The 25870-nt window shown below is 38.1% G+C and overlaps 1 protein-coding gene across 4 annotated transcripts in view; it reads right to left on the bottom strand.

Moving 5' to 3' along the window:
* Positions 1-8089: 8089 nt before the first annotated feature.
* The window catches only part of LOC124259404 (plasmolipin-like), a 54319-nt gene continuing 36538 nt past the window's right edge, over positions 8090-25870 (bottom strand). For all 4 annotated transcript variants that reach the window (XM_046693540.1, XM_046693543.1, XM_046693542.1 and 1 more), the window contains exons 2-5: positions 14476-14644; positions 12959-13126; positions 9668-9766; positions 8090-8306 (exon numbers count right to left, since the gene is read on the bottom strand). In XM_046693540.1, coding sequence (XP_046549496.1) covers positions 8151-8306; positions 9668-9766; positions 12959-13126; positions 14476-14586 — 534 coding nt within the window. In that variant the 5' untranslated portion in view covers positions 14587-14644 and the 3' untranslated portion in view covers positions 8090-8150. The remainder of the gene's footprint in view (positions 8307-9667; positions 9767-12958; positions 13127-14475; positions 14645-25870) is intronic.

Below are 25870 nucleotides of genomic sequence, written 5' to 3'. Positions count from 1 at the left end.
GGATATCATACCAAACAGTACATATATGGGATATCATACCAAACTGTACATATATGGGATATCATACGAAACGGTACATATATAGTATATCCTGCCAAACAGTACATATATGAGATATCACACCAAACAGTACACATTTGGGATACCATGCCAATTGGTGCATTTATGGGATATCATACCAAACAGTACATATATGGGATATCATACCAAACAGTACACATTTGGGATACCATGCCAATTGGTGCATTTATGGGATATCACACCAAACAGTACATATATGAGATATCACACCAAACAATACATTAATGAGATATCACACCAAACAGTACACATATGGGATACCATACAAATCAATACATGTATGGGACTTCAAATTCAATCCTTTTACATGTTTTATCATTTTTTAAATACATTTACCATGATATTATTTGGGGAACTTACGTACAAAGGTAGGAAATTCGACTACCGGGAACCAGTTTCAAAGGTCTTGAAGTTTGTTGTAATATTCATATCATAATTGATAAAACTAACGACCATTATACAAATGACGAATGCGATTTGCATCAACGAACTACACATATTACGAACCAATATCAAAGGTTTCTTGGAGTTCGTTTTGACATTTTACCATATAATCAAAACGATGAAAAGTCACGTACCTTCAGTCCCAACAATCACTGCTCCATGTAGCCAGTTAACAATACAAGGCCCACAGGGCTCGCCACTTCATTCTGACACAGTACTGACTCGGGTTCTATAACCATTCCTCCATTCAAACTCATTCTCCAAGGTAGGAGTCCAACAACCACATATCGCTAACTGTTCACATGAAAAGTGAGTATCGAATTCAGTTTCCAGAGGGTATGCAACTGCTCAACAAACGCTGTAGTCATCCAGCAACGCTGAAAACAAGCCGTACATGACCATCCGATTTCGCGACTTCTGTGAACGCTAAAGGCCAACATTTATCACACCGATTTTGTAAGCTATTAAACGTGTTTTATTACCTCTCGTGGTTTCTGTTGAATGTTTGAATGAAGCTTTTATTTGTAAGGAACTTGGCAGGCCACCTAGGACAGAGACTTTTCAGTGGACGACTCTCCTTGGTTGAATAGCCCGTTTCAATTACAACTATATACGCGATCTATTCATGTTGTGTTTGAAGGAGGGGGCGTTTATCTAAATACATGGATATAGATCTATCGAATGTTGTATAAAGGAAATACAATATCGCTGGTTATAACCAGGTGATGTTTGAACAATCTGAGTGTACGATAGTGTTATTAAAAACACCATGTAACCGAAGAAGTCTCCAGGTCAGCTAGCTTGGTATCTAATTTCGATTTGTACAAAGTCAATTCTTTCGCCAAAATGATTTAAATGTTAATGACAACTTATTTTAATTTATTTTGAAAAACTGTATTTCTTTTAGAGGAAATAATAACGAAAAATATATCTAGCATCCCGTTGGCCTACTCAGATTATGTGGGTTGTCTGGTTGGGGTCATCGTGACCCAAATGTCACGTACCGTTGCTCTTGATTTTGGTCATTGATATGCCTGCTCCAAGGCTGCTCATCGGCTATACAATTCACTCCCGATTTGATGTATGCTCCAGTTATCTTCATGTGTTTGGGATATAGGCTTCTTACCTATATAATATTATCATGATGTATGTCGTCATCAAAACATCCACAGGTTAAACGACCACGCTTAGCCCTGTGGAACAGGTGTATGTTCATCCTGTCTCTGACAGAGAACCATCCTGAAGGATCAGCCACCCATGTGGTGCCGTGGAGTACAGGTCTGCCTGTAGTTGCCTCATGTTAAGAGTGAGTGAGTGAGTTGGGTTTTACGCCGCTTTTAGCAATATTCCAGCAATATCACAGCGTGGGACACCAGAAATGGGCTTCACACACTGTACCCATGTGGGGAATCGAACCTGGGTCTTTGGCATAACGAGCGGACGCTTTAACCATCAGGCTACCCAACCACCCCTCATGTTAAGAGGGCCAGCGGGATAGCCAGGTGGTTGAAGCGTTTGCCATGCTGAAGACCCAGGTTCGATTCACCACATTTGTGGTGTAGCCCAGTGATATTGCTTCAAAATTGATAAAAGTGGCATAAAACCATACTCACTCGCTCATGTTAAAAGACAATACGCAAATAATAAGCATAATAAAACAACATTCTAATGCTGATATTGTGAATATTAACTAGACAGAATTGCCTGTTTTAATAATCTAGTCTGGGTTTGAAAGTCATGTGTCTAGGACGGCACTAACTGCATCATGTGGGCAGGCTCACTGTCTTGTTGATGCATTCCTCATATCCCAGTTACATTGACTGATTCTCTCTAGATTGTCTGGTCCAGACTTGAATATTGTCATATAGCTGTAATGCTGCTGAGTGTGGCATTAAACAGCACAGAAAAAAAAATAATAATAAAAAATACATAAATAAAATTGAAAAATAAATAAATAAAAAATTAAATAAATAAATAAATAACCCCAGACAATATATATATTCCCTTAACTGATGGCAAAAAGTGAGAGCACAAAACTGAACAAACAAAAAATAAGTCCATAATATGGATATTCCATTGATCTGGTTCACAAATAACTGACTGCACAGTTCAGATTTCAGCATTACAGTAGAATACTTTTATAAAGAACACGGATATAACAAACTGACGGCTATAGCGAACTGTTTTAAAAGTCCCGTGTATTTCTGTAATATCACAACAGAAGAACTCCAAAATGCGCTTCACACAATATACCCATGCTGGGCGTGGCACCTTGGTCTCTGGTTGACACAGGAACACTTGGTTACCCTACTGCCCCAAGAAAAGAAACTGAAAACAATAGACACTATGTAATTTTATTGTTTATTTACTGAATCCCTTTATAATGATTTACATGCAAAAAATAAAATAATAATATCACTGATAAATGACCTTAAATGATTGAATAGACTTGAACTATAAAGGCTTTGAAAGTGAAATCAAACCTGGTATAAAGTTGCTTATCAGAACTAACAATCCATCATTTTCATCAGTCTAAAACACTTGTTATAAAAGCCCACAAAATATCCAAGCATAACACTAACTAAATATTCAAGCCACACTATTAAAAATCACCAGTTTGTTTCCACTCAAAAGAAATGTTTTCTTCTTTCCACCTGTCATGTTACACAAACCACCTGCATAATCCAAACACTTGTATCATCACATTAGTTGAAAAATTTGTGGTAAATAAAAAACTGTGGTTTCCCAAAAAATATTTCAGTGCCATATGCAACTATTACTGTCATACAAACGTGAAAGTCATTAACTAGCACCCTCTGAAACTGGTTAGGATTTAATTATTGACAAATTAGACGCAAAAGTAATAAAATATCAAAACTATATGATATATATTTTACATGAAGTACACAGACATCCAGTGATAAACATGATTATAAATGTCTAAGGTACACACTACGGAGCAAACATACCCCGGCGCTAGGGTTGGCATAGCAACCACTATAGTCAGATGTTTCCATACACCAACATCTCGATGACTATAAATTGTTAACACTGTGTAAATATCGTCAAGTCAGGAAAATAGTTTGAAAAATTAACTACAATTTATTGAGCTGAAAATACTGTTGAAAATATATACCAGTGAAGTAACAGTTTAGCTTAATATTTCTTTTTTTACTAGACAAATTTAATATAGTGAACATATTTTATCTGTGACTTGCATATAGAATAGCACCTTCACAGAAAACACAATGTTGAAAGCAACATACAGAGTTACCTCCCCTTAATTGTCAGGTCTCAGATCAATTTGTAAACATTTGTTTTGTTTTGAGATTTCAGGTGAATAAACACAAGTGAATATATCATCCTACTAGTGACAAACTGACGGGATTCATACAGTGTATATAAAATAGCCATCAAGAACTTCATTATTGTAAGTGTAAGCATGTGATAGGAAGTAACAGCTACACAATAACAGCGAGTAACAGCTAGTAACAGTCCTAACAGAACAAACAACAGATGGGGAGTACAGATCTGTACATGGGAAAGCTCAAACATCATATATAGATTCATCTAATAACAGAACTTTACTTTACAACACTTTTCCCCCAAATGCCGTGAGATACTACAATATTGTTCAAGCGTAACAAAGATCTTCATCAAGACTCATATGCCCTTAAACAGGTTATTCATGAAAAATTCCAAGAATTAAGCGAGAAATGAATAATTTGATAACATATTGTCATGGATTAATATTGCTGATTTTGTTCATTTAGCATATCAAAAACATCAAAAACACAAATAACAGAAAGAAACTACTAAAACTTGGCATCAAAGAGATACTCCGTTCATGAAAAGAAAGGGAAATATTTGTAAATTTGAAAACGAAAATTGCACAGAAAAGAAAGATATTTAACAATCATCAATAATTTTAAAGAACACTTCATTTTGCTTCATTCATAATCAAATATTAGCAATGGTTAGAGAATTAAACATCAACAAGTAGTGTCATAAAACAATAACTTACAAAACAAATACAATTAACAAGAAAAGAAGTAGAAGTGGAAGTAATAAGTATATCCTCGTGTGTAATATCATCAAAAGTTCATAAAACAACTCATGAATTTTAATGTTTTAAAATTCATCCAACTTTCAAAATCAATTCCAAACCATGTAAGTCACCTGTTAAATACATAACCCAAGTCAGATCTAATAAAATGTACAGCAAGAACAGAAACAGGCTGATATGAACATATATTGTACACAGGCTTCAAGACCTCACAGCCTCACATGCATGTGACGTAAAGATGTACATACACAAATAAAAGAGAAGACCATGTATTTTCACCCTGATCTGAAGATGGAGGGACATTTACATTTAATGATGAAGATGACAAATTTAAATAATGATGACTTAGACAGATTTAAGTTCACTTCACCCTGGCATCACAGGTAGACTTTTTTAATTCACAAAGTGACTGTAGAGCTAAGACAATCGTAATGTTTATACTGTAACATTACACTTACAACTGTCGAAGCACTACAATAACCTTAGGAAAGTCAGCCCTAGTTTTGCAAGGCCGAAACAAGTACAGGTGTACTCCTTGGCTGGTTCTGGCTATTCACATGCCACATATGGCCAACTTCAACACACATGTATTTGCAGAACAGGTACAACTTTCTATACTGAATAATGAAATATTTGAAATTGGTTTATCTTTATAAATATTAAATGCTGGCTTTGAAATGAATGTCAGTAAGTGAATTCATCCAGAACTTAAAAAAATGCTTGTAATGTTTATAAAATTTGTTTTAAGACTTTTGTATTAATTTACAGACACAGACAGATCGGAATTAATGTACCTGATTAACGTCAGTCTGAACTGCTATTCCCAGGGAAACAATCCAAGTTGTGTCCCTTTGCATATACATATGTTCTAATAATCATCAGTTATTCAGAGTTTCCACATTAAACAAGGAACTCCGGGTATCATTGTGTTCATCTTTATAACTGTTCCAGCCCAAACTTCATCACAATGTACTTTGAGTGGACCCTCCACTGACCATGACCGGTGTAACTGTCTCTGAATGTCCTCTCCATACATACAAGGGTATTAAAGAATGCATAAAAGTGAAAAGATGATATGTACCAAGCTTGGCAAAATATACAACATATTCGTACAAATGTGTCCACCGAGAAAAACAGACATTCTAAATGCTACACAGATTTTGGACATGGAAACAGAATCTGGACTGACATGTTAAAAGGCAAATGTTGGCTCCGTGAATTAAGGCCCTTATCTTTGAAGAAAATTCTTTCTTGTCCTAGAGACAAAATTATAAAATTATAAAAAGTTTTGAATAAAGAAAATTGATAATAGCTTGTATTAATATTTGTCAAGCGAAAACATGTTTTGAGTAGTAACATCCCCATAGGCCGTCACAGGCCTTGTCATATCAATGTGATCGAACTACATACAATTCCATACATTTAGAGGGAACCAGAGATAAACCTTATCCAACAACAAGAAGTCTTATCCTAGTACTGCTATCCTACAGTTAGATTATATATATCTTCTCCTAATACTGCTATCCTAGTGTTAGATTACAACATTCACGCAACATCGACCATTGTAAGCTCACCATTTCTAATCTTCCATAGTACTCAGATATATTTGTTACAAGATATTAAATTACTCATAGACAAGAATCTGAGAGAAAAACTGCATAAATAAGTGCCAATTTGTAACCAAATAGTGATGATTTTCAAGCTGTTCTAATAGCATACCATATCAAAATAAGTTCTTTTGTTTTATTTGATTTTGCAAGTAAAATCGAAGATGCCTACTAAAGAATGCCCCTTGTAGAGACAAGTATGTATGGAAATTTTGAAAGTCTTTTGTAAAAAAATATGAAAATACTTCAATGCTACATAATCATAACTTGAAACTACCTCCATTTAAAACCCCTTTTCACAACCAATAAAATAATCAAATAGGTGACAGATAACAATACTGACTGACTGACTGAGTTTGGTTTTACGCCGCTTTAAGCAATATTCCAGCAACATCACGGCGGGGAACACCAGAAATGGGCTTCACACATTGTACCCATATGGGGATTCGAACCCGGGTCTTCGGCGTGACGAGCCAACGCCTTAACCACTAGGCTACCCCACCTCCCCGACAGATAACAATAATTGGAAGTAGTAGTACTACATTTTAAAAATAGTATGCAGGTACAAATTAAAATTATATTTTTTTAATTGTCTTGACTGTTGAAGAATTTCATCAAATATGGTACTGATGAATTACCAGGTAGAATGAGATCCATTATAATGCCAATGCCCCAAATATTTCCCCAAACTCCAGATACTGACAAAGAAAAAAGTTCTTTACATAATAACCATTGCTGCTTTCCAACCCACATTGTGCATATTTGTCATCATGTGATTTATATCAGGAATCTCTAACTAGGCAAGAGCGTGCTAACATAAATAACAGGGCAGCCATTTTGTCCAATAAATCCCCAGGCTCAACCTATTAAACTCAATATACTAATTACCAGTAGGTGACAAACCTGACGTCTAACAGTACAGCCGAACTGATACACTGTTACCTGGACAATTACATATTTATTCATTACTTATATTTAATTTCATTGCAAATTTGATCCTGCTATCGAAATGCGTAAACTCAAAAGGAAAATAGGATAAAATGTAAAAACAATTTACACAATTACATTTGATGCATTTTGTTTGTTTCATCTAATCTTTTAGGTGTTTAATTTTAACTTGGACTCACGGGCATCCTTTAACAGAGCAGCTCCACTACAGTAAAATATTCAAACTTTTATGAATAAACTTTTAAATATCAAAACGGTTACCTCAACATGATTATATGACTTACCATATTCATAAAAGCTTGAAGTGATTCAATTATAACGTTTTGCATAACTGTCACATTAGGAATCATGCTATCTGAGTATCAGGTTCAATATACAATATCAGGGCAAACTAAGAACACATTCAATCCCTGGGCCATGAATATTTATCACCAAGTTTACAAAATGTTAGCATGTAAGTTCCCCATCACTTAACACAGGTCTATCTACAGTCAGTATTTCAGTGTTCTCAGACATGTGACCAATGTCAAGGTCAGACTTACGGGCTTGCTGAATATCCACATACTGTCACGGCTACTAGCATATAATGGTTGTTTCTGGAAAATCTAGCAGTGTTCGATTCATTGGAGGGACGTTCGAGTAATTTACTTAGACATCCACAGCTGATGCCTCTCATAAAGGTGTTAATCTGTCAGTCAAATGAGGATCAGGGTATGTCATCTTTGAAAAGAAAATCAAATGACAATTATCTGTTAATCAAAAACCACATATTGTTCATTCATTGTTGAACATTCAATAGCTGCAAAATAATTAGGGTGTTGGTAGCCATTTGTCGTTATTCAAGGTACCTTATGAAATGGTAGCCCAAAATGAGCTTATGATAATTTATACCAGATCCTGAGTAAACTGAAAATGGATTTTCAAAAGCCTGCACTTGTCGTTATGGTGACGGTAAGATAAGTGGATGTCTGGTTCCACGTGAACTTGCCGCGGTGGCAACGAAGCTAGTACTGTGTCTTGGTCTCGTAGGATGTAGTAGTCGTTGTCTCCACCGTGGCTGCGGAGGAGGTGGTGGTGGTGGTGGCGGGGCCACTCTGCCAGCCGCGGTACATGAAGAATGTATCTATCCCAAAGACGGCTGTTGCAGCAAAACAGAAGAACTGAAATACAGAAAAAGAATACAATGTTTACTTCGGCGAGCACCCCTGGAAATTATCGGTTAGAACTGGTCGATGCTGGTCTTGAATGATGACTGAAGGGACGACATGGCCAGAGTTTGTTGGTTCACGTCAACATCCCCGGACAATGTGGATTGTTGCTGATACAATAAATCACTGGACTGTCTGGTCTAGGGACTCGTTTTACAAAGAGATCATAGCACTATGACTGTCAGAAGTCTATGTGACCCGTGAAGATCTGGGTTAGAATTGGTCTTCAGCAACCCATGCTTGTCGTAAGAGGCGACTAATGAGATCGGGTGGTCAGGCTCGCTGGCTTGGTTGACACATGTCATCATATCTCAATTGTGTAGATCGATGCTCATGCTGTTGACAACTGCATTCTCTGGTCTAGACTCGACTAATTACAGACCACCGCCATAAAGCTGGAATATTTCTAAGTGAAAACTTAAACTTAACTTGCTCACTCCATGGTTGATACTCGACTACCCGTGTATAGACTATAGAGCATCTCAACTGCCTACGGGTATAGACTCTAAACAATGGCTCTTGCCGGCGTCATATGAGTTACTACGGCTGACAATCCCGTGGGCGTCACCCGACCATGGTCAATGCTGTTGGGTATTACGGCTGCGACCCCACCATGCGGAAAAATGATTACAGGCCAAGTGGGCTTACAAGCGGTTGAATCCCCGGGACTGATGGCAGGACCCCATGCAGCTTATACCATGGGCAAAAGCTGACGATGGTCGACCTCGTCCGTATCAACCTGATCCGAGACATATCCCGTTATGCCATCCCACCGATCAGCTGGACTACCCGTGGCTATGGTAGACGTCTGCTGGTGGACAGCCGAGAAGTCTGTGTCTCCCATAGCCATTATGGTTGACTGGGATGATTCCATACGTGTGGGCCACAAGCAGTCCACGGGATCAGCCCCGTTATGCTCGGGCGACTCCAATCTGCCTGTGCGGGAAAGGGTGGCAAGCCGAGAGGGCTTCTTATTGGGTTGTAACCGTTGCGGGTTGAAACCCAGGGACTGAAGGCAGGGCCCATGCGGCTTGCGCCATGGGCAATCCTGCCTATTGTCAAAGCCGTCGACATAGTCCCCCCCCGCTGGAAACCGTAATACAATTTATTTGCAATAGTTTGAAACAGTTTTCTGTTCATGATCCATTACCCAGAATGGAAATGCATGAATATGCTCTTATACTGAAAATACATATTAGTGATTCTGGGGTTCAGACTATCAGATCCTGGCATAGGCAAGGGAGGTAACTCTTTACATTTTCATGAGGTCCTTTCACTACTAAAGGTTATAAAAGTCATTTGACTGTACTCACAGAGGTAGCAGCAATGGATGAATGCCAACCTCCACGTGCGGCTGCAACGATGCCGGAGATGAGGAAGAAGATGGTGAAGACGATGTGGCATATAAACTCCTGGAAGAGAATGTGGGTACTGGTTAACAAGAGATGAAGAAGAAGATGGTGAAGACGATATAGCATATAAACTCCTGGAAGAGAATGTGGGTACTGGTTAACAAGAGATGAAGAAGAAGATGGTGAAGACGATATAGCATATAAACTCCTGGAAGAGAATGTGGGTACTGGTTAACAAGAGATGAAGAAGAAGATGATGAAGACGATATAGCATATAAACTCCTGGAAGAGAATGTGGGTACTGGTTAACAAGAGATGAAGAAGAAGATGGTGAAGACGATGTGGCATATAAACTCCTGGAAGAGAATGTGAGGCCTGGTTAACAAGAGATGAAGAAGAAGATGGTGAAGACGATATAGCATATAAACTCCTGGAAGAGAATGTGGGTACTGGTTAACAAGAGATGAAGAAGAAGATGATGAAGACGATATAGCATATAAACTCCTGGAAGAGAATGTGGGTACTGGTTAACAAGAGATGAAGAAGAAGATGGTGAAGACGATATAGCATATAAACTCCTGGAAGAGAATGTGGGTACTGGTTAACAAGAGATGAAGAAGAAGATGTTGAAGACGATATAGCATATAAACTCCTGGAAGAGAATGTGGGGCCTGGTTAACAAGAGATGAAGAAGAAGATGGTGAAGACGATATAGCATATAAACTCCTGGAAGAGAATGTGGGGCCTGGTTAACAAGAAATGAAGAAGATGGTGAAGACGATATAGCATATAAACTCCTGGAAGAGAATGTGGGGCCTGGTTAACAAGAGATGAAGAAGATGGTGAAGACGATGTGGCATATAAACTTATTTATTATCATATATCATGTTATCATTGATATTATAATGCAGTGTTATTATTGATTGAGTGAGTGAGTTTAGTTTTACGCCGCTTTTAGCAATATTCCAGCAATATCACGGCGGGGATGTTATTAATGATATTACAATACAATGTCACTATATTACTGTTTATGTCAATACTTTTTCTGCAATATATTATCATTACTTATATTACAGTAGTCTTTTTACTTGTATTACTGTACATTATTTTATCTACCTGACTGAACAATGTAATTATGTTATTACGCATATCCCTGTAAAATGCTATTGCCTAACGCTCCTGTACAATGTTATAGTCCGTTTGGGTTCAAATGAGAACGATGAATGATTAAATAACTCGAAATAGGGACAAGAGCACAAAACATAAATAAGACACATGGTCCTGAAACATCTGTACCAACAGGATCTGAAATCTAACGCATTATGATCGATCATGGAAAAAGTTGAAACCATCATGTAACATTGTGCTATTTTCACGCTTCACAGCGAGGGAGACAAGCGGCTGGTGGAACAGCGCAGGCACGCACTTCAGGTGCAACTCAGCACAGCCAGGTGGGATGATATATACTATAGTCCGTTTGGCTCAAAAGCGGCCCGATGAATTGCAGTCTAACTCGAAAACTAATAAACTTAAAATACTCAATGAAAACGCTGATCATAATCCAAACATCATACCCACTCTGTGAGGTTTTTGCAGAATTTTTGTCCTAAAAATAAAAACGTTGTTTAACAATCTATCATTAAAATATTGACACAGTTCACTATTTGTTACGAGGGAGGAGTGCAGAGAAAGGGACAGCACAGGTTAATGAATAAATAACTTTGTCTGTGAACGTGCTTCTCAAACACCTGGCTGTCCCTTTCTCTGCACTCCTCCCTCGTAACAAACAGTGAACTGTGTCAATATTTTAATGATAGTTTGTTAAACAACTTTATTATTTTTAGGACAAAAATTCTGCAAAAACCTCACAGAGTGGGTATGATGTTTTGATTATGATCAGCGTTTCATTGAGTATGTTATGTTTATTAGTTTTCGAGTTAGATTGCAATTCATCGGTCCGCTTTTGAGTCAAACGGACTGTAGTCAGGAAACAGCCGGCGCTGTTCCACCAGCTGTGTGTCACCCCTCGCTGGCAAGAGTGAAAATGGCACAATATATTACATGATAGTTTCTCAAACAACTTTTTCCGCGATCGATCACCAAATGTCAGATTTCAGATCCTGTTGGGTACAGAGGTTTTAGGACTATGTGTCTTATTTATGTTTTGTGCTCTTGTCCCTATTTCGAGTTATTTAATCATTCCTCGTTCTCATTTGAACCCAAATGAACTAAACCATATTACTGAACAATGTTACAGTACAAGGTTATAACTAAAATGTAATCATGTACAATGACACTATTGTGCAGCTTTAAAAGACATATACTGAATATAAACTTCTTAAGACATATTAAAGGGTCAAACAAAGTATACTTGTTTTACACAAAAGAAAATTTCTGAAATTTTCTTTTGTGTAAACAAGTATACTTTGTTTCATCAGCAATTATATTTTTATTTTAAAAGCAACAAACAACTGTTCCAATCGCATAACCTGCAAGTATGCGGTATACTCGTACTGATGTGAGAGTCATCTCTCCACCACGACGCCAGGTCGGGATGGCATATCTGCTCATTAACTCTCAGTAGTTTCCAGAACCTGAGTAGTTTTTTAACGTTTTAGGCAATAAAGTTACTTTACGGTTCTTCTTCAAGATACATGTTTTAATAAGATTTAATTTGAGATTTTTACTGTGTATCTCCTTTAAATTCACACAGAACAGAAAAATAACAGCGATCAGAACACCAACACGACTTACTTCTTGGTTCACATGTGGTATGTACACTTGATAACTACAACATTCATGATTTGGAGGGTCGGGGTGTAGCTGCCCGGCATAATATGTATTTCTAATAGGGATGGGTCACTAAATATGTTGAATAATGTATAACGTGTAAATATTATTACTTCTCACACAATCTTACTTTTTATACTTAATACAATCATATTACTTACAGTACAGTAGTGTTATATCAATGTTATACAAATGCCCAATGTTATAATAATGTTATATTACTGTTCACTGTTATAAAAACACTATACTACTGTCCAATGTTATAACAATTTTATATTACTGCCCAATGTTATAACACTGTTGTTACTTTCAATGTTATAAAAGGTTATATACTGTCAATGTTATAACAATTTTATATTACTGTCCAATGTTATAACAAGTTTATATTACTGTCCAATGTTATAACTAATATTACCACACAAAGTTGTAACATGTATATTTCTGTACAGCCTCATTACTTACAATCAAGGGCCATGGGCCTGGAAGTTTCTCAAAGATGTGAAGGAAGTGGAATATGAACAACAGCGCCACGACTACTGCTGCCGCCACAGCCACAAACTGGATCCAGCCGGCTCCATAGGGTACCCAGTAGACTACCGATGTGCAGATCAGTACAATGATGCACAGCACCTGCAACAAGAACACAGTTCAACCCATACAACATGTCTCTGTCTAGTGACCACTGCCATAACTAAGTAAACCCAGTTCAACACCACTTTTATCAGTAATCCATTTATATCTCAGCATGTCAGCAGGAGGAAGGCCTGAAGCGATGCAGGTCTCAAAAGTTCACCACTTTGGTGAAACTCATAGGGATCAAACCCATAAGCATGGATACGTGGAGATCTGGGTTAGAATTGGTCTTCACCAACCAATGCTTGTCATAAGAGGAGACTAACAGGATCGGTTGGTCAGGCTTGCTGACTTGGTTGACACATGTCGTATCCCAATGGTGCAGATAGATGCCCATGCTGTTGATCACTGGATTGTCTGGTCCAGACTTGATTATTTACAGACCACCGCCATACAGCTGGAATATTGCTGAGTGCGGCATTAAACAAAAAAAACAACCCATAAGCATGAGTTTAGTGTCGACAAACCTGGGCCCCGTTTCTCAAAGCTCTTGTAAGCCTAAGATCTCGTAACTTTTCTCTTAGCATTCGTACCTCCTATGTTACAGTATAGGAGATTCGAATGCTACGAGAAAAGTTACGAGATCTTAGGCTTACGAGAGCTTTGTGAAATGAGTCCCTGGACACATCATCAGGGAATCGAACCGACAAGCACAGGTTTCGGTTTTGTCCTAAGGATGCAACTCAGTGAAGTGAAGCACATCAGACGAATGTCCCAGCTTCCCGATGGCTTTGTCTGGTCCTGACTTGATTATCTACCATGTTTACATCACAGTGAAGGGTGCGATTTTGCTTTTGTTCAGTACCTGCACCAAGTGCAACCTGGCTCATAGGTTTGGCTGCACCAACAAATTTTGGTTGCACCATAAATGATTGTCACTGGTTCTAAAACGCAACATAATTACTTGTTTAGCAATTTTCATACAAGTCTTCAGTATCAGATACATTTAACAGAATCTGATACTGATGAATGATTCTGTTTCAATTTTGCATTACCTTTATTTAGAAATCTCAATTATATGATTACTGCTACATAACTGATTAACGAGGACACAAATGTTTATGCTTGTAAGAAGTCTTGTTACTTCCAGCCACTTACTTCCCTATCAAAAGACACGACGACAGCTATAAGATATTGGAGGATTTATTGTTACCTGCCCAGGTGCAACCTATTACTAAAGGCAACCCACACCAGCCATTTTGAACATGCAGGTTGTAACTAACAAAATTGCACCCTGTAGTGTTATGTAGACAAAATATTGCAGACCAGTGCAAAATCTTGATTTTGTAATCTCTCTCTCTTTCTCGCATGCACGCGCACACATGCACGCACAAATTATCACTTACAAATTCTACGATCTTGAGTATTCCGGGGATGGACTTGATGTAGCCGACATCAGGATGGATGCCTGTTGTGCTGGACGAGGTGGTCGTGGTGGTTGTCTCGTAGGTAGACATGTTGACTTCAGCACTTTTTCACTGATCAGTGGAGACAAGAGATCACAGAAAATTCCAACTGGAAAGAAAAAATCACACAATAAAACCACAGCTGACACCAGGCAACCAATCATCATGACAATACATCGAACGAACAGAAGTCAGGTAAACAAGACGAGGAAAGATATAATTCCTGGAACCAAAAAGGAAGTAAAAATTTGACAGAAACATGATCAAGACCACAAACTTCCCCATGACAGGTGAGTGCTTCAACCAGAGGGCTACACCTACACCATAAATACCTCAAACATGGATGACAAACAGAAATTTCAATCAATGGTATTTTGACCCTTTTGCTCATTAACTAACTGAGTGTGTGAGTGAGTTTGGTTTTATGCCATTTTTAACAATATTCCAGCAATATCACGGTGGGGACACCAGAAATGGGCTTCACACATTGTACCCATGTGGGGAATCGAACCCGGATCTTCGGCGTGACGAGTGAACGCTTTAACCACTAGGTTACCCCACCGCCCCAACCAGTCTTGAAACAAGTCCTAAGATATATGGTACCTGATGGGCACTCATATAGCAACCTCTATGTACATGCTGCTTTTGGTTCAACAAATTCATGGCAATAGTGAATGCTGACCCATGAAATCACTGACAAAATCTGGAATCTCTTTCTCATAAACATGATAAAACAACAATTTCAAAAGCAAATATGCCTCTTAAATCATTTGTAAATAACAAAGAAAACTAAAATTGATCAAAGACAAAGAATGATTTTTTAACTGAAAACAGCAGTATACAATAATATAACTGCCAATTCCAAAATTGAAATATTATCAAACTCTGTGTTAAAACTTCAAGTTTCAATAATCATTGTAGTGAGTGAGTGAGTGAGTTTGGTTTTACGCCGCTTTTAGCAATATTCCAGCAACATCACGGCGGGGGACACCAGAAAAATGGGCTTCACACATTGTACCCATGTGGGGATTCGAACCCGGGTCCGCGGCGTGACGAGCCAACGCCTTAACCATTAGGCTACCCCACCGCCCCCAATAATCATTATTCCAGTAAGAAGGCGATAAAAGCTTTTCCACCATTCAGACAACAATCAGTGTTGAAACAGGATGAGAATTATAATACCACATGCTTTATCATGTTTATATCTGAGGAAAGACAAGGGAGAAAATATCTCAATGGACTTCCTTTCATGCCATAAACCTGTAATATAATTCACTGAGACATTTCAGACCATGATCTTGAGGTTTATTTCAAAATTGCATGAAAAGGTTTCTCACATTTGAAAATGCTGAAATAATATTGAATTATGAAAGATGAAATACAATTTGTGAATATTAAAATATGACAGTAATGTTTGTAAATTTGAAATATGGTGAAACTCGAGGTATGACTGGTGAATGTAGAAATATGCTGGGTGCATGTCAGTATGTCTGGTGAATGTCAAGAAATAGTTGTCACTCTTGAAGTCTAAGAGGGGAATCGTGGATAACGTCAGGTGAATTTTGAAACGTGACAAACAATTATCTTCCTTGAGACACTTTGAGAAGTTGAGAGTAGGAGTGAAACGGTATAACACGGTATTAGTATAACTGCACTCATTTGCCTTCGGTTCGGTAAACCGTAATGCAATCCAAAAATTCAGTATTTCCAGTTTCGTACCGTTGTTCTATCTAGTCATAAAACGACAGTTTTGTTCATTCAAAATCACAAAGATTATGGTTACTTTTTCCCATGTTAAACAATGAAAGGTTTGGCTCTTGTCAATTTTCTGCACTATGATCATATCTCATATAGCGAACTGCACCAAAGGCCTTGTACCACAATATGTACCATACCGTGGTAAGAGCGTACCGTTTCACCCCTAGGGCTAAATAAAAAAAATGTTGTTCCGATTACACCTGTTTAAAATTTAGGTTAGGTAGGTAGGAAGGGAATTTTTTTTACCTTTTTTTTAAGAAGTAAAGTACGAACTAATAACACATTTATCAATGTGTAATTGTTTATTCAATCAAGCTTGTGGACTTCATGTAGACTTTCTCTATCAGAATGACCGATGTCTGTTGGTGCCGGGAAAAAGCAATGGTATCTGAAAGCTTATTTTATTCATACCTTGTCAAAAAAAACTATGGTTGGCACCAGAATTCAAGGGCTGGTTGGGTAATCGGAACGACAACATTTTTTTTAGGCCTAGTTGCTTGTTAACAGTGTTAGAACCTACACCGAAATGTCACTCTCACTGTAATAGAGTCATTCTATGGAAAAGGGCAATTTCAGCATTTGCTCTTAAGAAAATTTTATTTATATTTTTTATATTTTTTATGTCTTCATGTAAACTTCTTTGGTTTGTATAATATTGCATCAGCAGAGAAGTTCAGACAAGAATTTTTCGTAAAATTCATTGTGACTTTTCAACTTTAAATCAAAATGTCATTACCGCAACGACGGCAAAAATACTGATTTTGGAAAATCTAGTTATAAATTTTGCTTAAAAACAGCTATGAAATGGAAAGAGTTGTTAGATGTCACATATGAGGCTATTTATAAGTATATTTGTGCAATGAATGGTAATTTATCATAATTGTTTCAATGCATTTATGATTTTTTTAGTTTTTTGCATGAATGTAAACAATAACTTTGGCAACAATAGCTCTTATCTCAAACAGTTATCAGGAAAGGATAAAACATTGAATTAAGTTTACCCTCCCATAAGTTAAATGGCTTCAAGGAAATAATTGGTTGTATAATCATAAAAAATGTGTTCCATTTTGGTAATGACATTGAAATTGCGGTAGTGACATGTTGTTTTGGTAATGACATGGACGTGAACAAATTCAAGAATAAAGTTAAACAATATGTTTTTCCAAGCAGTTGACTTGTTATATAACATTAGCTTTATGAACATAAAACACCGAGGCTGAATAATTTAATCTCTGTGACCACAGTTAGATACAATGTTCTATGTTATGTTGTTGACAACACGCGGCAGACCAACAGCAAATTGTTTGGTTCTCAAAGTAGATAACTTGAAATAACTTTGCTTTAAGAATCAATTTAATATGATTAATTACACTTTCTTACTTGTTTTTACCAATTCAACAAGACAGATGTAATATTACTTATCATATTTAAGTGTTTTTTAACATATTTTAAGAATTGAAAATGTTATTTTCTTGTTAATTGAAAATAATTAAATCTTAACTAACCACGTAATTTGTAAACACTAACAGTGGATTCACAAAACCTTGGCAACTATTTCTATTATGTTCTTATTTCATCAAACTTTAATACCATTGTGAGGCAAAATTTACAGATTTTGGTGTTTGGAGCGTTGTGGTAATGACTGTTGCGATAATGACATTGTGATGCATTTTATAAATCCTTGTCGGGTAGTCATGTTCTCTAATTCCAAGCACTACATTACATTATACTTTGTATCATTTAAGACATAACAAAGTATTATTTGTTGCATTCTATATTGGATAACCCGTGTTATCACATGTGTGGTAGTGACACATGTCATCACCGCAACAACAGTTTTTGTTGAGGTAATGACAATTTTGTTCAAATTCAACTCTCCTGATCTTCCATATACTTATAAGTTCTTTTAGATATATATTTGTGAAAAGTATTCAAACAGGCATCTCATTAAAATACAAAAGACTTAGTACAATTCATATATACTATAGTTAAGTGCATTGCGGTAATGACACACATTAAAATCACTCCCCTCATAATGAAAGAAGAATGGAGAATTCCACTCTAAGCCCTATGATATGACATGCCTCCTTTGAGCACATGGTCAGCAATGACGCCATGTAGTGGAAGCTGATCACAGGGTCTGAAGGGAGACTATCCATATATTTTTTCAGTGCTAATTCTCTGTATGTTGAGGTAATGACAACATTTTCAGGGACATTTTTTTAAATCTAAATTTTTCAGATATTTACTTCATATACAATGTATTCATGTAAATTGAGAAATAATTGTACCATTCATGCATATTCTTTAAAACTGACCTAAAGATACATAATGATATTCAATTTTGAAGTTTTGACACCCAAAAATGCAAAAGAGGTTGGAGCTTGGGACATGCCTAATTAACGTGATTGCCCATCTTCATCTGTAATTTTCCAAAATTAAGCCAGGAAAATAATATCTTTTATTTAGTGATTAGTATGCTTAGTACCATATATCTATAAATAAAGGCAATTTTCAGTAAATTATTTCATGCAATAACAAAATTGAGAGTAAGGTCAGTGGGGACAGCAAATTGCCATTTTCTGTAGAATGACCCAATAATGAAATTGTTCACCCTTGTATTGTTATCTTTCTCTGACTTCTAAGCAGCTATCATTACTGAACATCAAACTGGGGAATGACATAACATGATCAGGCAATGTAGACATATGACTGGTCACTGTCCATGTAGGACTTTCCTCAACTCCACAGACATAAACCTGCCTCCCTGTTTAAAACATAACATTGCACTCCTCCACTAAACCCAATCAGCTGTATAAACATCTCCTCCTTGTTTAAAGTACCCCCTTTTCATTTGTACATCTCTAGCTTCTATGCCTTCCCCCATTGTCTACCCACTGGCTTCATCACCTCTAAGCCCACCCTGTTGTGTTAATTACCTTGTTATTCTATTTTCTTTGTTACACTCAGTATATATACTTTGCCATCATTGTATGTTACATTCCTGCTTGACAACGGTACAAGCATCTGTATCGAAACGTCGCACTCTCGTAATAATGAAGTTGTTATCCATAAAGCTTGTCAATTTTGTACTTCCCAGCTTCTAAAATGCCACTCAAAGAAGTTGATATTACCCCTTCAAATATTACCACATACCAGCACACTGTGAGACAACATGGACTGTATAAGATCATAAAGTCACCCCTCGCCATAACACGGGTCTTGGGGTCCATGAATGATCCCCCATGTTATGAGACACCTGCTTTATACATAACACAGAATGATGGCCACGTAAAATCATGCTCAAATTCTATGTGCATTGCATACCTGCTATTTCATGTACTGTACTCACACTGCTCAGTCAAAACGATGTCGTACCATCGGAGGTGAACAAACTTTGTAAAAATTTGCAATAAAATATCAATCACTAGACATGATGATTCAAGTGTTGTTCCTGTTACTCTTCCTGCTATTCATCTAAGCCAGAAATAGCAATTTGCTGTGTTCACGTTTTGCTACGATCTATTCAGATAAAAATGGAAAAAAAATAAAAACTTCAAAGGATTTCTATTCCATTATAAAAATTTATATATTTAGCAGTTATTTTAACCGGGATTATTATAGGATATTTATGTAGAGCACATATCCACGCAACTAGTGCATCCTCAAGCGTGCTGGTATTTTTCCCCTCGATCACTGGATGTCAATCTCAACGGCACATCGTATTATCAATCTCAACTCCCTGGGGTTAATATATATTGCTATAGTGTAAGTATAATGCAATATATCTGTCTACCTGCGTTAACAGTGGCTTGTACCCTGTAACACACTGGCCTATATCTGTGCCAACATGACCTGTACGACAGACCACGCCCACCTCATGTACTCCCCCACACATTTGGCAACCATTCCTTCTCCACCCTGGCTTCTGACTAACCCTGGCCTACTCCACAGACCAAACATACTTATGGCTGTTCCATACAATCATCCAAACAACACAATCATCTGCATGCAATTAGTTTTCAAAGATCCTATGTATACAAATGCAGAAGATAAATCCCAAAATATTTGTTTTTGCCTGTATATAAAAGATTCCATCTTACAGAGACAAGGGAGATAACCCAGTACAGACGTTGAGTTTCTACCCTCAATTAATTGGGATTTCAGAGTTATTTTTTTACATAAATTTGATTTGACTGTGCGCATGACTCATCAGCCTGGCCAAGACGTATTCTGAAATTTCAGACTTTGGTTGCACAGTTATCAAATATAATTAGGTCACAGAGTGACTTCTCTCTAAAAACACATTTGTCAAGCGTAAGATTATTCTTAAAACAGTTACCACTGTGTTAAGAATAAAACCCAAACTGTTCCAATCACCTGTTGAGAAAGTGTACAGGGACCCTTCGTCTACTGGTGCTCAACCATCGGCGTGACTGCTACGCAGTATAGGGCTCAATAGCACCCACACCTACCAACACATGCACATGTGGCCAGCATTCTATGTTTATCTTGTTTATTTACATTTGCTAGAGGTGTTCATGTAGGCGGTCACTCCTGTATTACTGGCACTGCGACATTCAGGTGGAACGGATCAAATGCCAAGATGATATATTACACCACAATCCCTAAACCGTATGATGCTTATTATTGCATGCTTTTAATTAGCCAGTTTTGACAAAGACAAATGTGTAATAGATTTTATCATACTATCAAGTCACGATTCATTCAAAATGTGTCATACAGATTGATATCCCCTATGTTCAAACAGTTGATCTATCCCTAGTTTAAATGGTTAATATCTCCCAAGTTTAAATGGTTAATATAACCTTAGTTCAAACAGTTGATATCTCCCTCGTTCAAATGGTTAATATCTCCCCAGTTTAAATGGTTAATGAACCATCTTAGTTCAAACAGTTGAGATCTCCCTCGTTCAAATGGTTAATATCTCCCCAGTTCAAATGGATAATTAATCACTCTAGATTAAACAGCTGATATCTTCCCAGTTCAAGTGGTTAATATTTCCTTAAGTCAACTTCAAAACAAAGTGTAAATTTCCCAGCAAGCTCCACATTAGGTAGGGCCATACAAGACTGGTGGCTTTGCTGTACTATAATTGCAGATAAAATGCCATAACTGACATTTAGCCATGCAAGCCTTTATTGGGGCCCAGTAATGAGGGTCTAAACCTGGGCCCAGGCATGAGGGTCTAAACCTGTCAAACCTGTAATCTCCCAGCCATGACACACTAGCAAAACCAAGGGTGACATTCTTTACATGAAATTTGAGGCTTTCATGGCCAATGACCCTGAATACTTATTGCCGTATCAGCAATAAAAATACTTACGACTTACTACTACATCTGGGGTGGTGGTGGGGTAGCCCAGTGGTTAACGCATATCTTCGTCACGCCAAAGACCCAGGTTCGATTCCCCACATGGGTACAATGTGTGAAGCCTATTTCTGGTGTCCCCCGCCGTGATATTGCTGGAATATTGCTAAAAGCGGCGTAAAACTAAACTCACTCACGAATACATCTGGAGCGAGTAGTTGAGTGGTTGAGTGAGTGGATGAGTGAGTGGATGAGTGGTTGAGTGGTTGAGTGGTTGAGTGAGTGGTTGAGTGAGTGAGTGGTTGAGTAAGTGAGTGGATGAGTGGTTGAGTGGATTGTTGAGTGGACGAGTGGTTTAGTGGATTGAGTGGATGAGTGGTTGAGTGAGTGGTTGAGAGGATTGTTGAGTGGATGAGTGGTTTAGTGGATTGAGTGGATGAGTGGTTGAGTGGATTGTTGAGTGGACGAGTGGTTTAGTGGATTGAGTGGATGAGTGGTTGAGTGAGTGGTTGAGTGGATTGTTGAGTGGATGAGTGGTTTAGTGGATTGAGTGGATGAGTGGTTGAGTGAGTGGTTGAGAGGATTGTTGAGTGGATGAGTGGTTTAGTGGATTGAGTGGATGAGTGGTTGAGTGAGTGGTTGAGTGGATTGTTGAGTGGACGAGTGGTTTAGTGGATTGAGTGGATGAGTGGTTGAGTGAGTGGTTGAGAGAGTTGTTGAGTGGACGAAGTGGTTTAGTGGATTGAGTGGATGAGTGGTTGAGTGAGTGGTTGAGTGGATTGTTGAGTGGGGTGAGAGTGGTTTAGTGGATTGAGTGGATGAGAGTGGTTGAGTGAGTGGTTGAGAAGTTGTTGAGTGGGCCGAAGTGGTTTAGTGGATTGAGTGGATGAGTGGTTGAGTGAGTGGTTGAGGAGGATTGTTGAGTGGGCTGAGAGTGGTTTAGTGGATTGAGTGGATGAGTGGTTGAGTGAGTGGTTGAGAGGATTGTTGAGTGGGATGAGTGGTTTAGTGGATTGAGTGGATGAGTGGTTGAGTGGAGTGGTTGAGAGGATTGTTGAGTGGATGAGTGGTTTAGTGGATTGAGTGGATGAGTGGTTGAGAGTGAGTGGTTGAGAGGATTGTTGAGTGGACGAGTGGTTTAGTGGATTGAGTGGATGAGTGGTTGAGTGAGTGGTTGAGAGAGGATTGTTGAGTGGATGAGTGGTTTAGTGGATTGAGTGGATGAGTGGTTGAGTGAGTGGTTGAGAGGAGTTGTTGAGTGGGCCAGAGTGGTTTAGTGGATTGAGTGGATAGTGGTTGAGTGAGTGGTTGAGAGGATTGTTGAGTGGATGAGTGGTTTAGTGGATTGAGTGGATGAGTGGTTGAGTGAGTGGTTGAGAGGATTGTTGAGTGGACGAGTGGTTTAGTGGATTGAGTGGATGAGTGGTTGAGAGGATTGTTGAGTGGATGAGTGGTTTAGTGGATTGAGTGGATGAGTGGTTGAGTGAGTGGTTGAGAGGATTGTTGAGTGGACGAGTGGTTTAGTGGATTGAGTGGATGAGTGGTTGAGTGAGTGGTTGAGAGGATTGTTGAGAGGATGAGTGGTTTAGTGGATGAGTGGTTGAGTGAGTGGTTGAGAGGATTGTTGAGTGGATGAGTGGTTGTGTGGATGAGTGGTTGTGTGGATGAGTGGTTGTATGGTTGAGTGAGTGAGAGTGATTCTTATGCAACAAATGATTTTTGCAGTCATTGCTGAGTCAATAAATATTGAAAGAAACAAGGCCAGTGGTAAGCCACAGCCATGTTTGTGTTGTGACAGTTTTGTTGACACTTAATCAGACAGGTGAGACACTGTGGCCACCATTCCTCATTAACCATTGTTCAACCAGCATGATGCAAAGTGGATCTACTGTGGTGAATCTGGCCATACAAATTGCCCTGTTCATATTTACCACATCATGATATATAGAATGTGTTCAATATCCAAATTCTGTTGGCATGTATAACATTTAAATATTGCCCTGCTCAATCATGTACAAAATGAAGTAACAAAAGAAAGTGGGTAAGGTTTTACACCACAAAGCACAATTTTTAAAGCAGTAATTAGGCAATCATAAGTGACATCAGTAACTGGCTTCCCAGTACCAAGTATTACATAGAAATCATGGCCTGTTTGATGAAGTGACTGACTGAGTTTGGTTTTACGCCACTTTTAGCAATATACCAGCAATATCACGGCGGGGGACACCAAAAATGGGCTTCACTTATTGTACCCATGTGGGGCTTCAAACCCGGGTCTTTGGCGTGACGAGCCAACACTTTAACCACTAGACTACCCCACCGCCCCTTCATGAAGTGACACAGAATCTTAATGTGATAAGCAAACACCTTATCCACTTGCCTACCCTGAAGGACCTGGACCCCGTTCCTCAAAGCAATCACAGCACTACATACAGTCGTAAGTCTATGTTTAAAGGTAAAGGAGTTACCATCATCCTTGTGCTACGATTGCTTTGAGGAATGGGGCCCTGGTATTGAACAGCACCAAGTTTGTTGTTCCAGACATGAATGAACTGGCACTAAGCCTAAAACTAGACTGACAATAAGTGTATGAAAACATTTCTTTGAAATAATGGCGAGACATTTCTTTTCCAAAGAGACTTCCCTCCATTACTGTTTCAATAGCGGAAACTATGAAAGCTTTAGTTTGGCTTGACAGGACATTTATAAATACATAAATACTAATGTATGAATTTCACAGTCATGGTACCGGACTTAAGCCAAAATCTGAGGACTTAAGCTTCCAAGGTATTAGAATCTTCTTGTAAAATACAATAGCTTTAGTCGATGGAGATGTGTATGTGTGCAGCTTATTGGACCCTGTGTATCCTGCTACAGAGAAAATCGATCATTACATGTTACAAGTTAATGTTTTATTCATTGTCGGTGAAGTATTTGTTTGTGACAATTATAGATCATCTTTCTGACAGACAGTCAATATTGTATTTAGCAGGGCAAACAGAACCAATTTGTAATGGAGCAAATGTATATAACACAATGACACAATATGTATATAATACAATGACAAAACAATTATCTTAACGGTCAGTCGACAGCCTGTAAACAAGGACTGTTTTTCACACGCTAACAACTGTAACATTGTATTGGAATTACACTTTCTCAGTAAAGTACAGATCCTAAAGTACTGTCGAAAATAGAAAAAAAAACCTTTTTCGCATTGATGTCTACAATTTATGTAGTTAATATGTGTAAGTGTGAAATATCTGTTAAACTAAGTTCGGCCTAACTACAGTCTCAGTGGTAGGGAGATAGGAAACGTAGAAAAAGGACTTTACTGAGGAGAGATTAGTGCAGAAATGAGAAATGCGGGTTTTTTTCTAAGTCCAAAGCGACTTATTTGGAACAGACCATGGCTTTATGCAAATGAGTGTGCGATGATATTATATTACAAAGGACAATTTTTAAATGTCCATTTTGAAATAAAACTTAGCTTCAATATAAACGATAGCTGACGTAAATAATAATAACTTTAATACAGAAACTATGAAGGATGTAGCTACCATGGAGTCTCACTATCACTATAAAAAGAAACAGGTAGGAGGGGTTGTCTCAAAAGCATATCCAGGACAGGTGTTGCAGACGGTGGTTGGGGGTCGGGCTGGAGGATAGAGATATAAGCTGAGATAAGATAATCCTTTAGGGGAATTAAACTGGGAGGCAAACAGCATGTCATTGTCATAACAATTTACAAATAATATCCAGTCCTGTCGATCTTTGGGTGGTCATGCCAATTATCTTTGAGATGACCCCTTGTGCTTGTAGGCAGGACGTGCATTTCATGCCAGGAGAGTCGACGGTCCCTCGTCATACCTGGTTGAGCGACCTAATTGCCATCTATAGTCCGATCTATTGTTTTGAGCAGCTATTCGTATTTTTCCCGATATACGAGTAAACATGCTTTTCTCGATATACTATTACGCATCCCACTAAATGCCCAGTTAGGCCGATGTGGGTTATTTCGATATATGCTATTTGTAAATTTGTCAATTTAAGGGATAAAGAGTAACAGCCTAAAAGCAGTTTTTTTCTATTTCCGACAGTTCTTTAGTACATATTGAGTTCAGTCCTGCCCAGGATTCAAACCCACACTCTCCGAGTCCGGCACCTTATCGCCAACACACAAAGAGTATGATGTAACCTACTCAGCCACCTGACAACTGGTAGTCCAGATCACATACTTTGTGG

The sequence above is a fragment of the Haliotis rubra genome, unplaced genomic scaffold (genome assembly GCF_003918875.1).
Source record: "Haliotis rubra isolate DU_JTF1 unplaced genomic scaffold, ASM391887v1 Scf72, whole genome shotgun sequence".
In the NCBI taxonomy this organism is placed as follows: domain Eukaryota; kingdom Metazoa; phylum Mollusca; class Gastropoda; order Lepetellida; family Haliotidae; genus Haliotis; species Haliotis rubra.
The sequence above is the reverse complement of the archived record's forward strand: the minus strand, read 5'-3'. Positions and strand labels throughout refer to the sequence as shown.